The sequence below is a fragment of the Python bivittatus genome, unplaced genomic scaffold, assembly GCF_059951505.1.
Source record: "Python bivittatus isolate LINGU-HERP-01145 unplaced genomic scaffold, Pbiv_v1 ctg000850_np1212, whole genome shotgun sequence".
Lineage (NCBI taxonomy): Eukaryota > Metazoa > Chordata > Lepidosauria > Squamata > Pythonidae > Python > Python bivittatus.
Window position 1 is genome coordinate 62,170,587 of NW_028277112.1, and position 17,881 is coordinate 62,188,467.

At 36.9% G+C, this 17,881-nt stretch overlaps 2 protein-coding genes across 9 annotated transcripts in view; both read left to right on the forward strand.

Moving 5' to 3' along the window:
* NRG1 (neuregulin 1) overlaps nt 1-17,881 on the forward strand; it is a 173,575-nt gene that overhangs the window by 63,683 nt on the left and 92,011 nt on the right. For 2 of the 8 annotated variants that reach the window (XM_088129882.1, XM_088129884.1), the window contains exon 1: nt 8,931-9,748. The exons of 5 other annotated variants lie outside the window; for them this stretch is intronic. In XM_088129882.1, coding sequence (XP_087986008.1) covers nt 9,100-9,748 — 649 coding nt within the window. In that variant the 5' untranslated portion in view covers nt 8,931-9,099. Of the gene's footprint in view, nt 1-8,930; nt 9,749-17,881 lie in introns of those variants that run through there. One more of the 8 variants, XM_088129883.1, reaches the window with a different exon arrangement.
* On the forward strand, nt 8,433-8,757 carry LOC148213861 (uncharacterized). Its single transcript, XM_088129891.1, has one exon. It carries the CDS (start codon nt 8,569-8,571, stop codon nt 8,737-8,739), a length of 171 nt encoding a protein of 56 aa, XP_087986017.1. The 5' UTR covers nt 8,433-8,568; the 3' UTR covers nt 8,740-8,757.

The following is a 17,881-nucleotide window of genomic DNA, read 5'->3' on the forward strand; positions in this document are numbered from 1 at the left end:
TTCAGCAGATTTAACAAAATTTAGAGTGGGCCGATAGAAGCATGTCTAGGGAGTTTCAGTAAAGTTGTTATTCTGAAACAAAGTTGCACTGCCTGTGTGCCTGCTTGCTTCAGGAATGTTCAACTTGCACATTTGTAAATAACCAGATTGCTAATAGATCACTGTATAGGCCCTTTTGTGTTCTGTACTATCAAATGGATGGTTAACAATATCTTGAATTTTTTAACAAACACATTTCACGTTGTTCCTTTATCAACTGATAAGAATTCCAAATGTATCCAGACTCTAATTTTTATATTGTTCCCGGAAGCTTCCAAAAACTCCCTTTTTCCTAAAGGAAAAAAAAAATGTTTCCTACAAAGAAAGCAAGAAAGACATCATATTTGAAAATAGTTAACCCATGTAAGAAATAGCATTTTCAAAATCATACCTACATTAACCTTTGATCAATGTACTTCATTTTAAATAAGTATATAAATATAGATAATAAAAATGTTAACTGCAGAAGATACAAGACAGTGGTTTATTTGTACTTTACTTTTCGGAAGAGACCCATGATGAACACAGCTGTCTAACCTACTGCAGACATAGTTCTTCAAATCAATCTTTATTACAGTCATAGAACTGCATAAGAGAATGGGGTACAATCACTGAAAAGAGGCACACAGTATAATAGATAAAAGGCATAAAAGTTTATTTATAAAGGCCACATTAAAAACTATAAGAAACATTATTATAAAAGATATACAAAGTAAGAATCTATCAGAAGTAATGGGACATTGAAAAAAATGTAGGGACGCATGAAAAGTTCTATGTATATAGAATACGAGAGACTTATATCTATTAGATTACACAATGCTGTAATATAGCATGATAGGTGCACGTTGAGCAATTTACAATGCTGAGTCTCAAGCACCAGCCAAAAGTCATCACGGCAGACTTTGAGCACTGCTGCACAGATCCTAGCAACACTGTGTTATAGCAGTGCTGATATCTGAAAGCAACAGGATGGCATAACATTGTCCTATATTCACTAGATATGCATGTAATAGTGGTAGAATGAGGCTAGTATGAATAGAGTCACAAGGGCAAGGCAGTTCCAGGTAGGGAATCCTCCAGTATCAACCCTCAAGAATTGCTGAGGGGAAGGCATAACATCATGCCAGAGTGAAGCCCTTTCTGTGCCCAGGGACTTCCAGTTCGGATATGTTTCGTGCTTGGTCCCAGATGCCTTTTCCACCCCCAACCTGTGTCATGTAATCTTAAACTAAGCCCTGAATGATATTAATGTTATAATATGGAAGGAAGAGAGCTGCCTTCTTCTCACTGATTCTTTGCTTAACGTCCTTGCCTGTGCTGCAGATTGTAGTTAATATACATAGCAATAAGTAACAGGTAATCTAGATGTATAGAAAATGCACCAGGCAGTACCAAATAATATTTCAATAAAATTTATAAACATTACCAACTCTACAGCAAACTATCAAAGAACTTTAAAAGAAAAAAAAAGGAATGAATCATCCTTTAAGTCAGTGTTCCTGAACCTCAGCAACTTTAAGAGGTGTAGACTTCAACTCCCAGAATTCCCCCAGGCAGCATGCAGCCTGGGGTAATTCTGGGAGTTGAACTCCACACCTCTTAAAGTTGCTGAGGTTCAGTAACACTGCTTTAAGTTATTTAACTGCATTTCAAAGGTAGGTTAGTAAAGGATTGGAAGCTCATATAGAACAACTTCACATACTCCATGACCATGTTCAGAACTCCCCTCCCCATTATTTATGAAATTAATAGAAAGAGGGGCTCGTAATGTCCTCCACCCATGCATAAACATTAATTTCTACAGAGAGAGAATGAACTCATAGCAGAAATTTAGCAGTTTATCTGCTAGCTCTGCTTCTCTCTAGTTTCTCTGAAATCCTCATTGGCTACAGTTAGGCCGCAGGGATCTCTCATTAATTGTACCATGGAAGATCAAAGCGCATGCATGCACAGTCAACAGAGGCAACTTGGAGTAAGCACAAAATTCTTGTTCTCTCAAAATCAGCAAAATAAGTAGGCTTTCACCCTGCCTGTTCCTGCCAAGCAGCTGCTGTACGCAGCCACTCCAGAGGCCAAGAACAAAACAGAAAGCAAAAAAAAAAAAAAATGACATTGATTTGCTATGTGTATTTTCCACAGATGCCTGTGTTACAATAATAGCTGACTGCTGGAAATAAAACTAGAAAAGCAACAAAACTAAGCAAGGGCAATCTTGATGGGATGTCACCAAAAATGGAAAGTGGAAAGGAAAGAAAAAAATATCATGGCTGCTGTATTCGACCCCTTGAGATAGTCATAGTCAGTCTGGGATGGTAAAGGAGACATTCACTGCATTGTCCTAAGGGCAGAAAAGAAACATATTAGGGAAGGTACGCCAGCCTTGTGGCATGTTGATTAACAGTAATGTGGCAAACACCCTGATTTTACCTCAGGTTCTGTACTCATTATGCTGATTAAATAATAATACATTATTCCTTGAAGTGATTTAGTTAGGGCAGTGTTGTCCAAACTTGGCCACTTTAAGATGAGTGGACTTCAACTCCCAGAATTCCCCAGCCAGCCTGGCTGGCTGGGTAATTCTGGTAGTTCAACTCCACTCATCTTAAAGTGGCCAAGTTTGGACAACACTGAGTTAGGGTATTAAATAGATTTTCCTCCTTTCTATATTTTCCTTTCTTGTTCTGCTTCTTATTAAGCCCAGAAAAAGGTATTTTCCTCAGTTTGGGATTCTAAGTAAAACGGTTGCCCTGTCTTTTGACAATAATGACTCCTTTTTCATTTTTCTTTCATTAAGCCATTTGAGAATGGATTCTGATTGTGGAAATGCCAGTGTTATGAACTGGTGGCAAGCATGTAGCGTGTGACTCAAGGATGGATTTGTACTTTAAAGTAAACATATTGAATCTGAGACTGTAGTCAGTCATAGTGCCTCAAAGTAGGTTTTCATTTTGTCACTAATAAGAAGGCCTCTGACATGGTTTATTCCTTTCTGTTTGACTCAGTATCAGGTTGCCATTAGCAAAAGGGCTGATTCAGGACAAAGTGGTTAAAATTCTATGTAAACTGCATGGGATGAAATGAGAAAATATTAGAAGAGGTATACAGAGGTAGCTTAAAATGCCAATGCAATAAATGTACGGGATGCCCAGTCATGGTTACCTCTAAAAATAAAAGCCTTGGGGCAACCATACAGATAAATTTTGTTGTAAAGTTGGTCATGTGTTATGTTACAAACAACATGCGTGCATGCACGGCTAAGATAGTAAAACTGTTTTGTTTGCAGAGCTGGGATGATTTTCCATAAGAACAATCCTTTCAGCTTTACCTTTAAATTGCTGAGTTTTGTACATCATTCAAAACAGATTTCAAAAGCTTTGCTGGATTTGTCTACAATAGCAAAGCAAGCCAAAAAAAAATCTATAGTGTTTTAAAAATTAGCTGATTACCATACTTCTCTGACATCCTTGTATATTCCTCAGTGGTCCTCAGCATCTAGGAGTTAGAATTCTACTAATTTAATTTTCATATAGAGATGTTTCCTTCTTGTACCCTTTATGTCCTTCTATAAAACACGTATTTTCTAGAATGCTATTAGATAAAAACAATGAAAATATTTAATGTTATGGCAGGTTCCAGAGTACCTTTATGGATTCCAGCAAGATTTTCAGTGTATCAAGAGTGGTCAGTATGTTAGAAACCTTATAAAGGATCTTGTGAAGCTATGACTTAGCCAAAGTTATTAGGCAGTCCATAAAACCCACCATGACATTCTACTGTACTAGATCTACTGAAAGGAAAAGGAGCTGCAAAAAAATCCCTAAAGGAGATAGTACTTCTTTTAATGTTGAAGATTTTTCACATTTTGTAGTGTTATCAACTGTTACCCTGTAAGGAAACATCCTCATAGCTCTGTAATCACATCATGAACATGCCTTGGTAACAGTTTGTTATGCCTTGCCTCATGTGCAACTTACCACTCAGGTAGCTTAAAGTTGCCCTTAGCTGTTCCAGTTTTAAAGTAGTGTTTTCCCTCTTCTCCCAATCCAATGTTTTGCCATGGATCTAGCACATTCCACTAATGGATAAGGTTGCTAATATGGGCAGGGGTTGTGTTCTACCCAGTTTCTCTTGGCCACTTTAGGGTGCTGCAGGTACATCCCTCCCCTCCAGTCACTGGAGATGACCCTTAATGGCCATTTCGGTTTGGGCTGCAAGAGAGACCTGACACCTGAGCTCTGAAGAGGCATTTGTCCACATAATGTCTACCTGGCTCTTTGTTTCAGGATTATCTGGGTATCTCAATTAACCTGCGCATTAGGAAAGTGCAAAGTGAGACAGTTTGGCTCAAAACGTGAAAGGAACATTTTATTTATTTTTAGGTTAGGCACTGCAAAAGACAAAACTATAGCTCTGTGATCTATCCATACCTTGCAAGCTGTGTAGCAGATATGGGACAGCAGGCAATGGAGGAGAACAGGGAATGGGACCGCAAAGGAAATTGATAAAAGAAACCATACCTGCCTTTTCAGCCATTTGAACTGAGGATATAAAATAGAATGGTATTTTATTTACTTTTTTTTTTCAACCAAACCAAGTTGGTCTGAAAAGATCTAGAGAACGCGAGAGGCTGATATTATGCATGCATTCAAGGGAGTCTGGAGTTGATATGTTAAGACTCACTTTGAGAATAAGATTACCAGTGATTACTGATCTTGATTGTCATATATTACCTTCTAAATTACAGGTATATTCCTGAAATACCAATTTCAGGATAAACATGGAAATGTGCCATCACCTTCCTGCATTGTTTATGAGCTTCTTCTATCCGACTGGACCTTTGGGTAGAAAAGGCTTTTTTTGTTGTTATTGTTGCAAAAATGGCTGAGTAAGATAAACAAACAAAAATCTCAGCAGATCAGGTAAAAGCCTTCACTGAAAAAACACAAAGCAAAAACCAATAGTTTTGTGAAAAGGCAGACAAGCTTACATACAGAACAGGGCAGAACATCTTCCCGCCAAATGAAACATCTAGATCAGTAGTTTTCAAACTTGGCAACTTTAAGATGAGTGGACTGGGGAATTCTGGGAGTTGAAGTCCACACATCTTAAAGTTCCCAAGTTTGAAAGATACCGATCTAGAGTTACTAGCTAAATATGCATACCTATTCCCATCATTGCCTCAAATATCTGTGTTGGAAGACTTAAGCTTGTGAGAGGTCCTCCTCCTCAAGCTACCATATCTGGGATGCAAAGCTCTTGATGCCCACTAGATGGCAGCAAAAAGAAACAGACAATCCTAACTAGTGATTGCCCATATTTTTTTCAGTCCAGACATGGTAAAGTCTTTTTTGAGTCAAGTGCAACTCCCAGTAGCATCACAGACACACCCATGCAGTTTTAATGGCAGCAGTACAATAAGGAGTAGTTTGTCACTGCTGCCTTTCAGGATAATTTTCAACTTCAGTAGTACTAATTTTGCTACATACCTTGAGGCACTGTAACCAGAGGAAAGCACACAACCGTGGTTGAGGGAGGTAAGTCCAATGCAAAATGTTGTCTCACAAGGAGTAAATACCTACTATATATATATTTTCTTCCACCAGTGAACCTGAAGCAAAAATAATTGAGTTTTTTCATTCTTCCATTGATAGGAAGACTACAGCTGCACAAAGAACTAGTCAAAGCAAGCAAACTGGTATAATGTATAGGCAAGAAATACTGAGGCTGTGAGAGAAATAATTGTTATAATGGCAGAAAGTTTGTATCACTTGCAACTGGCCTTAGGGCTGTAATAAACGTGTGTGTGATATCACTTGCATTTTCTAAAGCTGTTAAGAAATCTGAAATCTATGGAGAATTACTACAAACCATTCAACTTGATTCATCCATAGATCCTGATACATTTCTTGCTGCCTCTGTTTTACCTTGATCAATTCCATTTTGATGTATTTGCTCCTACAAAGAATTTTGTAGTAATTTCACATTTACATATTATAGGAAATCTCTTTTTTTAACCTTTATTGATTAGTTTTGCTTAGTTTGAACAAAAGATATCTTATTATATACTTCTGAATAGTTAAGAGTGAATGAATTATCAGAATTAGCCAGATTCCTCCCCAGTTTCTCTTGACTCCAACTCACAGAATTGCAGTAGGCTCTGAGAGGCCAGAGAAATTGATGCAGTCTTGAACAACTGCTGATTAAGGGTTCAGAACACATTTCCATCACTATAAATTGACACTTTGGACTGCAAAACCTCCAAAGGAAATGTTGCTAACACTTCTACAGTGATATTCAGACTTCTATTTTGTATAGTAATATTAAAGGCAATTGAGTTGTATTTTAATATTCTGTTGAAACAGCTAAATGCTACAGAATCAAATTAAGGGATACAATTATAGGTTTTGGTAAGCAGTAAACTCTCAAGTGTGAATCCTGGTGACTGTATGGTCCATATCATTGTCTTAGATACAGTACAAAAGTGTTTTGCCGTTGCCTTCTCCCAGGGTGTTTTTTCAACTTCCCAGTCTAACTTGCAGCCCTGGGATTTCCTTGTGGTCTCCCATACCCTACCACTAACCAGGCCCAACTCTGCTTAGCTTTTCGAGATCAGATAAAGTTAGCGAGGTGCTTACTTAGCTCAGCATAAGTTTCAGTATGATAATTCAAAGAGAGAGGTCTGTGTGTCAGGTGGAGAACTACATTCTCATCAAGTTTCAAATGGTTACCCTTGGATATATTCAAGATTAAATTGGGTTGCAGGATATCTACCTAATGATGCCCCAGACCAATTTATAGGCATGGTGAGTGTAAATGGGTACATACAACAATGGACAATAGAGTTTGCATCCCCAAATACTTTTTTCTTTCCAGTGTGTTACAGAAGTTAGGGAGACCTATGTTCAGGTACATCCTCAGCCATGGAAAAGTTTGGTGACTTTGGGCCAATTGTATGGTCTCCACTCACTGGTTTTGTGAATAAAAGTGAAAGAACATCATGTAAGCTGCCTTGACCTCTTGGGTATAAATTTAAGTAAATAAATATTTGTTGCTGATCATGAGGTATTAATTTGTTTAGTAGTAGAAACCTAGAATGTTTAGATAAATGAAGAAGTGAGCAGAGATCATTCAGTTTACAATTGTGCAGAATGCCAAGATCAGGGCCATCTCCAGAAATTGACAGTCTAGTTTATGCTGGGTCCTACTAAATAACAGTGTTGCCATTCTTACTTTGCAAGATTAAAAGACTGATAAAATTTCCTGTATCTACATTATGCCTCTCCAACATTGCCTGGAATGGTCTCATAATGTTAATTAATATCTTGGTTGTAATTCTAATCACATCCAGGCAATTGTTTCTTTTCATCTCTTTTTTGAGTCATTAAATTGCCTCTGCTTCATATCACTTGTTTAGTTAGTTCACATTGCTATGTTGAACTTACTGCAAATTTTCACTTGACTATTCTTCATTGAGAAACCAAATATGAATATAATTTGTGTATTTGACCAGTAATGTTTTGTTTCTATGGAGCTTTAAATTCCTTGTATAATTATTTTTATATATTTTTCACTATGCTGTCAGTGATCTTGAAATTATTTATTCTGGAATTGGGGGCAGACCATCAAACAGTTCAGAAGAAAAGTATGTAGATTAAAGAAAGAGAATGAAGAGCTTTAATTTTGGTTCTCCTTAAAATACCTTCAGAAAAAAATGAAGTATTTTCAAAGCCAGATGGTTGTCACCCAGAACAGTTTTTCCCATTCAAGGCTTTCATTTAAAGCTCATACAATACTAATAAAGGAATCATCATTCCAAAATAATACATTGTTTATGTGAACAATCTGATTCAAATGCAAGCTTTCTCAAATTGGATCATAGGACCAAAAATATATTTTTTAAAATTATGATTATGTTATTATCCAGTCCATTAGGACTCCAACTTGCTGGATTGATAGGAAAGCAAACTTTATATCTAGGTAGCAGCAGAAAGAAACTGCAGCTGAGAGGCCTGCCATCCCCCTGGGAAGGATCGGATATCCGACAGCCTCAGCCTCAGGTCCAGCCCATGAGGCTGTCACCTTCAACCTTCCCCGCCCTCATCCTCACTGCAGCTTTGTTAGACTGCTCTAATCGTTTGGAATCCTTTCGTGATCATACAGTGAGAGAAAAATTGCCGCTAACTGGTTCCTGCGTGCCTCCTTTTCATTGTATGTCTCTATTCCATCTAATTGGATGAAATAGGAAGTCCCTGGCAGCCTTGTGTTGCTGGGTGTGCGGATTTAACTCAGGCCAGCCCTGCAGAGGGGTGGGGAAAGAGAAAGGAGAGCAGAAGGAAGGAAGGCATGGAAAGGAAAGAGTACTGTGGAGGGACGAAGAAGAAGAAGAGGTGGTAAGGATGCAGAAGAGTGTCCCCGTCCTTTTATTTCCTCCTTTCTGTAATGACGATGCTGGGAGTGATGCTCAGGGAGCAGGCACCTGCTGCTCTGTAATGATTCAGCCTCTTTCTGCCAGCTCGTTTGCACAACAGGATGCTGTTGTTACTGTCTCTGCTGCTGCCGTTGACGCTGCTGCTACCCTGCTTCCTGATTTTCTTTTGGCTCCTACTGCATGATGGCTGTGTTTTCCTCTTGAGCAGCCCCCAGTCCCAGATGCTTAAGGTGAGAAGCCAGCTGTTCCCTTTGGGCTGTTGGTTCAGTTAACCAATTTTGTTGAGGAATTCAGCTTCTGGTTTTCATTGCCTTATTTTGGTTCCTTGAAGAACTGAGATGGCTTGAGACAAAATTAGGAATTTAAAATAACAACATTTTAAAAAATGAGGAAGGAAAAAGAGCTGAATCATTCATTATGAGAAGCTTCTTTTCTGAGAACTTGGAAGATTTGATTGTTTGTGGTGTCTTTCTGTTGGATCTCTTTCTGACACTTTGACTCTGTTTTAATGCCTGTGCTGTGATGCTATAAGATTTCTGGACCTGGCTTTCCTATGAAAGGTGATAGACTAGAATCAAGCTTTTAATTAAGCCTTCTTGAGGAGAACTCCCTTGGAAAATACATGCTCAAAAATGTCGGAAGCTGGTCTGGAGAAAGCTCCCCATCCCTCAACCCAGCTGAGCCCCACTGCATCACTTGAGGGGCTTCCTGCTGAAGAGGAGATACCAGAGACTCAAAGGGAGGAAACCAGGATTCAGGGAATAGCAGGCCTTGCTGCTACTTGTTGTGTGTGTCTGGAGACAGAGCGACTGACGGGTTGCCTTAATTCCGAAAAGATCTGCATTGTCCCAATCTTGGCTTGCCTGATCAGCCTCTGTCTCTGCATTGCTGGCCTCAAGTGGGTGTTCGTGGACAAGATTTTTGAGTACGATTCTCCTTCCCATCTTGATCCTGGTAGGACTCGGCAAGATCCGATTACCTCCGTGGACCCTACTGCACTGTCCGCTTGGTTGCCGTCTGCAGCACAAACCTCATACTTCTCCATTCTCACCAGTGAAGCTGCACGGGAGGTTGTGGAGCAACCCAGTGGCCCTCTGGTAGTTATCTCCGAGGTGGCTTCTAAGCCATCTCCATATAACACTGTCCCAAATGATTATTTCTTAACCTCTTTGGTGCCCTCCTTACCTCTGCCTAGCCTAAAACCTGAAGTGAAAAGACCCACCACTGCAACACTGGTACAACAATTTGAAACTAATATCCAAACAACTCCACCAAAATTAGGTAAGTTTGTATTTTATCCCCCACTTCCTATGCCAGTTTGATCTTAATACTTTGTATAAGTAGCATGATGAGTAAACATGTTTTGCTGATCATTAAACTGATCTAGGTTAAGGCAAATTATATTTTGAGCCTATTCCTTTACTAAGGTTCAGAAATAGAATATGATGGAAATGCAGTTTACTTTACAGTTTGGCAAGTCATTTCAGTAATGAACTTTATGGGTCCATTGCATTGATTTTATTTTATTTCAGTTCTTTATAGTTGTCAAATGTATCTATTACTTCTGTGTGTTCTGCACTCCTGACAAATTACCTGCCCCATCACAATAATATATACATTTCCCCCCTTAAAATAATAATAAAAAAATAGAAAAGTCTATTATGGAAGAATTGCTGTGAATTTTAGCAATTCTAGATTCCGATATTACTGTGTGGTACAATATAACAGATATTCATTGCAATATGCAGTTCCACTAGTACTTCCTTTGCCATGGAATTTATTAATATTGTTCATAACTCTTCAGTCTGGGGTAAATATAAACAATGACTTGCTACATTTCACCCTGGAATCTTTTTATGGCAAGAGCTGAGCCTTGGAATGTAAGGTATGGTGATGAAAAGAAAGGAGCCTCGGAGCAAGTGTAGGGTGTATTTTCCTTGACCTTAGCTAACCTGTTTGGGATCAAAAGGCAGTATCTTAGTTGGAGGATTTCCTTTCCAGGTTGAACTTGAGATATGTAGTTCATGGTAGCATTGGGGCGGGGCGGGGGGGTGTATTTCTGTGTATATAACCAGGCTTTTTTCAGGTTTGGGAGTATTTGAATAATTTAACCTCTTTGCTGATTTGACCAAAGTTTGACCCATTGGTTTAAACTAGTAATTTTATCCCCATTCCTCTTATTGTTCATATCAGAAACAGAGAAAATGTTACTTTCTCACTAATATACCAAACTTCTAAGTAATGAAAATGTAATGGGATAATTTGATGTGCAGTACTGAAAATAAGTTAGGTTTTATTTTTATCAAAATCACTTTTAACCTTTTGTATCTCAAATGTTTAATAGAATAACATCCAATAGTAGAGAACAAAAATGCTCACATTTATTAAAATGCAACTGTTGTGACAATGCAGTTGTCCATTCGTGGATGGTATATCTTGAATCAGAAAGGGGAAGCTGCTTGGAGTGATTTGTAATTTTAACAGGAACATGCAGTGCAGAACACTGGCTATTCCTTTGATGTATGTTCACTTTTGCAGCAAGAAAGATCTCCCTCTCTTTTTCCTTGGCCAAGCTACTTTGGGGATGTTCTTTCTGAGAGCATCATGTATCACAGATGTACCTTTTCTTCTAGATACATGTCCCATAATTTCTGTTCTTGAAACAATTTTACCAACTAAAAGATTGGGCCTACACAAGTTCCTTCACTGGGACTCTTCTGCTAAATTAATAAGTTTAGGATTGCAGCTTTCACGTATGGATGGTTCAGAAATCCTGGTGCTTTCGGGAACGCTGTACCCATTTACAGCAGCTACAGCATGGTTCTTGCCTAGTTATTATATTTCAGATGAGACCATCTTACTGAGAGGAGTTGAAGGTTATAACAATGCAGCTCCTTTATGTATCTTTTGCTTTGAGAATTGATTACTGAAGTATTGGCTAGAGCTCTGCCTACCTTGAATTGACAGCCTGTCAAATAGAGGATTGATTACTGGACAGTAAAGACCAGCTAAGTAACTGTCATGTATCAAGATTGCCTTAGACCATTTTTGTAGATGAAAGTGTCACCTTTTCTTCATTCCAAAATAAGTTATTTTTTTTTAAAAAGCAGTAAGTACTGTTGCCACACTTACACTGCTCGCAAACTGATTACCATTAGCAAAAAAAAAAGAGCAGAAAATACGAAAGAGCTGTAAATATAAAATGCCTAGCCCACAAAATTCTGTAAAACAGAAAGGATTTAGTTCATTCAGTACTTTGAAATTAGGCCAAAAGACTGCATCTGCTTATACCCTATTCACTGAGTAAGTTTCTACAGGGAAAAAAGAGAGTTATAACAGCTGGTTGATTTTTACCTGTAGTCCACTCAGCTCATACATTTGCAGAATAAAGGCAGGAGGTGACACCACATTGATTCCATACAGGAATACCTTCGGTTTTGTTTCCATCTGCATTTAGAATCGATCTTAAGTATAGCAAGTTTTGGAGCAATGAAAATCTCTATATAATCAGGAGGGGAGAACAAGGTTGCAAGTAAAAAAAATAAGATTGCCATAGAATGTAGAGAGATAAAAGGTGACTCAAACCCTAGCCCTTTCATAAATTATGGGTTACATCTTACTGGAGCGGATCGTAGAGCAAATTTTTAAAATCCATTAGGTAGATTGTTGGAAGAGAGTGAAGCACATACATGTAACGAAGCATTTGAGCTTCGTTCCGCTGTTCAGACTAAGTATGTGCTGTCATACTTCACAGCCAGGCAGGTCCATTTTGAAGCTGGATTTTTTTGTGTATTGCAGAATCTAATTTCCTTTCTCTCCAACTCAGCATATTCTGTTTGGGGTTGCATCCTTCAAGGTCATAGTCTGACAAGGGCTAATTGATTCCTCTCTGAGCTGGAGTCTGAAAGAGAACATTCTTAGCAATTGTCTCTCTTACTTTCAAGCAATTGTCTACCTTTTAGTACCTAACATTTTGTAATTTTATCAGTAGAAACATAAATTCACCTTTCTCATTTCAAAACCAATCTCATATTTCTTCTCCTGAAATAGAAAAAATAATACATTTCTTTTACACATTCATAGGTATGGCATATTCACATGCTGATCTGAATGTGTCATATTTTGCTATAGCCAGTGTTATTTCAGTAATGATATGCTAGGTTCATGAATACTAATCATACGGAGGTAGAAAGATACTTTTCTCACAACTGTATAAAAGCAGCACAATTACTATAATAACTATGTTTGGACTATAGCAATTGTTTATGTAATAATTTTGTATTGTATATTATATTTTAAATATTTTTGTTGCTACTGAAGATGTAAAGCCTTTTATCTTTTGTTTCAATGTACTATTTACCTGCTAGAAGACAATTGCATGATGCATTTTTCAGCCGGGATAATTCTGATTGTCTTCTAGAAAATTTAGCAGCATTCTGGTTAACCACTCCTGACTTGGTTCCATTGTACAGTTTCATATTTTTCTTCATTTTTTCCATATTTGTTGTTAACCCCTTGTATGTGGATAATAGATGAGACAAAAATGTTCAGAAACATAAAGTAAAAGAATCTTCATTCCTGAAAGCCAGCAGGAACAGCTCAGAGCATGTTTAATGAATAATCAACAGAAGGACACTATGAGGCTTTTTAAAACAGTAGATTTAGACCGATGTAAAGAAAAGCCTAGCTTGAATCTAAGCTTGCACATTTTGGAAGATAGTAGTTGCTTCTCAAATAGCCCATTTAGATATGCCTTCTGTCTTCTGGAGTACAACAGGAATATAATGTTCTAAATAAAAAACAGAGTAAGCACAATTTACTCTGAAATTGAAAATAAATTTGGATTAGGTTCTTAAGTATAATTAATAATGGAGACACTACTTGCCTGGCAGTATTTTTTCATTTACAAGGAAACATAAAATACATTCTTAAGTTACTATGATTACTCTTGTTATTTTTAATTAAAAATGGATCTCCCTAAAAGGTATACTGCATTGCAAACAATTTTGGTTTTTTTTCAGAAGCCCCCCTTAGATTAATTTTAAAAGAATGTTTCTCGGTGAACTCTGAATGAAAAAGGCATGAGTGAAATGTTGGGGAAGAGTACCAATGTTGCTTTACTTGTTTGATCAGGAAATGTATATCTTTGAAAGTAATTCATCTTCCAAAATTGCTAGGTCAATCAATCAGATTTCTTAGGACCAGAATAGAATCTGAAAAACTTTAGCAAATATATTAATATTGCATTATTTATTCAATGATATATCAAGATAATTGTGCATGATTCAGATTTGTATTCTTATTATTTTTTTAAAAATTCCTTTGCCACAATTTCTCTAACCCCAATGATTTCAGAAGATACATTATGGTTGAACATTGAGAGAAGCTTATTTGTGCTGTGCAAAACAGGTTTACCTCAGGCTGCCTGTTGTAACTTTTATAATGAGAAAAAAATTGAGCCATTTGGTTCAGATTACCTGGATTCTAGAATTTACTTTGCAGTTGGAATACAAAAATTACTGTGTAAATAGTCCTAATCTTTAACCAGCGTTACTTTTTCATGTAATTTTCATATATTTATGCCAGTACTTGCATCAGGATCTTATTCTTCCAGGAACAGAAGAGGTTACTTGATTGCTTCATGAACTGCAAGTCATATACACTAATCGAATTCCTGAATGCAAACTCATCTTTTACTTTCTCTTGGTCATTAGGAAAACAAGAATTAGTATTTCCCTTTTCTTCCTGGACTTGTACATCTCCTGTGGTTTGTTTTTGGCAAGCCCAGGCCATAATTTAAACTATCTATTTGTTCAGAGGCAAATAGGGTAGTACAAAATCAGGCCTGTATAGGCTGCTCACAAGAGACCAGTTCTGCTTCTAAGTAGACAATAAAGCTAGAAAGAAAAAAAATGACTAGCTTAAATAGGGAATAATTTACATATGAGTGGAGTTTAATTCCCAGTTGCCAATGCAAAAAAAAAAAAAAAAAAAGAATTATCTTTTTGCGGGGGAGGCAACCTTACATGGCAAATGTTTCATTTGTTCCCTTCAATATCAAGGTTTCCTTTTTTCCAAATCTGTTGGCTTTCAGTGCTTTATCACAGTGTCCTCACTTTATGTAGTTTCTTAACACTCCTCATTCATCTATGTTTTTCTATGAAGGATTACCTTGTGTGTTGTTTGACAAGTATGTTGATTTGGAAGAGCAGGATTGCAAAGCTTAGGGAACATTTTATAACAAGATAATATGCATCTTCTACCTAGGCTGTGTTTTTAGAAATTTGAAGTTTAGCTCTAATGAATTTCCTACCACATTTTTTAATAAACTTTTCAAGTAGATTTCACACATTTTAAAAGATTCTTAATCTTATTTTTTTAAAAATAACCCTCTATATAATGGTGGGCAACTTTTTGTCACTCAGTGATTACAGTATTTCTAACTCTTTGATCATCAAGGGATTCAGGGAGCAAATCTATGGTGAAATGACCTCTCAAGAGGGTATAGGGTGAAGATTTACAGAAGAAATTTTAAAAAGGAGGCTTGGAGGCTGCCCGGCTTTGTATTATACAAAATGTATTGGTTCCTATCAAATGCAAACAGTATGACTCCATTACTAGAGATAAGCTCAAAAGATGAACAAAATTATTATTTACGTAAGGAATGTTTTAAAAAAATAAATTGAAGGGCGTGGTTGCTTAAAAGTGCAATGGGTCAAGTTTTGGGTTAAATCTATTTTCTTCCTAAAAGAAAAAAGAATTTTCTTACTATTTTCCTAACCTATCCTCTAAGCAGTTCCTCACAACCAGGTACACATACTATGCAGCAGTTTTTGAGATAACTTGAAGTTTGAAGCTTTTTAGTGTTATGCTTTGCTGCATCCTTGAAGTTCATGGCACTGTTTCCTACACTCTTTAGCCAAAGTTGCAATTCTCATGTCTTCACCCAAAAACATTCTCTGCTTTTTCTGCAATTCTCAATGCAAGCTTTGTCTTCTTTCTACATCTCAAGCATGAATTTTCAGTGTACATTTTAAATATGCAGGGCCATCAGTTTAACTTACAATGGATTACAGTTTGACAAGTAACACTAGCTTCTAAATGAATTAGTAGAGTTCTTGAAACTAAAAGGCAGTATCAAGAATTCATATATTATATGAAATATCTTAAATGCATTCTTATAGCAGAATTGTCAAGCAGATCCAAAAGACCATTTTCAAACCTTTTTATCATAATATCATTAGTTACATGGAGAAAGTAGTAGAACCAGTGGTTAATTGATCCTGAAATATGCAAAAGGTCACCTTTCTCCACATCAAACTGTCTAGCAATTAATTTCTTAATCGAATGCCCTTGTTCAGTGTCCCCAGCCTTTGAGTTCAGACATGTGATTCCTGAGATCCTAGCCATATGAGACTACTCGCTTCAGTATTTATGCCTGGTGCTGTCTTTATTATTTTTCCAGCATGTAGGAAAGCACATTGTGTTTCCTCAAACTTTGAATGGCATTTGATCTGCCTTTTTAAATATTTGCTCCTGCTATTTTTGTGCTTAGGGTTTTGTTAATTCCTGTTTTTCTTTGCACATTTTATTGATTGTATTATATCTAGCTTTATTATTGTTGCTGTTTTTAATATGTTACTTTATTTTATCAGATGGCTAGTGGCTTTTAAACTTAGAGAAGGCAAATAAAAATGAACAAGAATATTTAAAAATACTGCTCACTGCCCACTCTTCTATATTGTCATCCCTGTACCCCAGACTGTAGTTTCAGTTGGCTACCATCTGAATCCTCTTTTCACATGCTAGTGGCTGTTACTCAAAATCTCATGTGCTGCTACTGTCATTGATAATTAATAATTAGATAGATATTAAATAAGTTTCTTTCAACTGATCAGAGTGCTTTAGATGAATAGTTTAGATGCTTTGTGCTTTAGATGGGCAACCTGCTTCCGGCAGGCCATATCAGCTCCCCAACCTTCCTTTTTGCCACCACAAGAGCCCCTAAGATCTTTCCATTAAAATCTGGGAATTAATCTCTGAACATTATCATTTCTTTTTAACAGATTTTTCCCCTTGTGGCTATTGGCTGATTTAAAAAAAATACTAAATTAAGAAAGGGGGTTCTCCTAGCCAATGAAAAATTGCCCATGAGTGATCAAGGTATAATCCTTACAATTAGCCCTATAAGTTCAGCCAATATTATTATGACTCATTTGACATAAGGAAAAAGATCCTGCTTTTCCCTTATTCTGCTATCCATCTGGCAGTCCTGCTCCCTCAATAGAGGTAACCCAATTATAAAGCTATATGATCCAGTATATAATCCAGATTAGACAACTAGGTTGATAATACAATTTAAAGTTTAGAGCTGCCAAGTCACCTTGCTTTAGAATTTCTAAAGCAAGGAACATTTCATTAAGCTGAAATGAGAACTGGGAAAAAGTACAGGAGAATTTATCTACCCATCACTGGCAGTTTAGGCACGAAGTCAAAATGCTAAATAATCTATATCAGTCTGCAAGAATCAGGAAAATAAATACATTTAACCATACAGTTATGTATGTGGCTTTTACCTATAGAAAAACCTTAACTTATTTTCTACATTTCAGCAATGAGATTCAGTCTTTCAGAAGTGCACATATTCTTAACAATTTTGACATTAGTGTTTTCACAACTATGTGTCAAATTGACAAATTAGCAAAATAAGTAATTAAAGATGTCACACACTCACAATATGCTCCTGTTTCCCCATATAAAGACTGATAATATCTGTCCTCAATTATACTGTGGCATTGTTTAATTTTGCTGTGCACGTAGTCCCCAGTTTAAGAACGAGTTCCATTCCGAACGTCTGCCCTTAAGTCGAATTAGTATATAAGCCAGAACAGTATTATTGTATAATACTGTATAAGTAGTATTGTGCAATTAACTCGAACCATTGTGTATTTAACTCAAATCATTGTGTATTTAACTTGAATTTTGTTACAATAGGCTCCGTTCTGAACTATGGGTCATCTGTAACCCAGCCATTCTTAACCCAGGGACTACCTGTATTTGTCCTTTGAAGATTGCAAATACTCAGTTTATGAATTGTGTAAGAACAACGACAAAAGCAAAAATCAGGAGTCTTGCACAATAGTTGGCACAGGACATTTTCCTTCCAAGAGATTATGGCTCAAGTTGCTGTGTAGTAGAGCATTTGTTCTGCAGTGTGCAGTTCAAAAGATATAAATGGAACCTTTTTTTTAATCATTTGCAGTCTTGCTAATGGAAATGCAATAGATTTTGTTGCAGAAACCTAACTCTGAATCAATATTGATGCAATGAAAGCAGCTGGTTCAGCAATGAAGCATCTTTAATATAGAACCTGGATTGTAGCTAAGCAGGTTTCAGAGAGGCCATGGTCAGTTT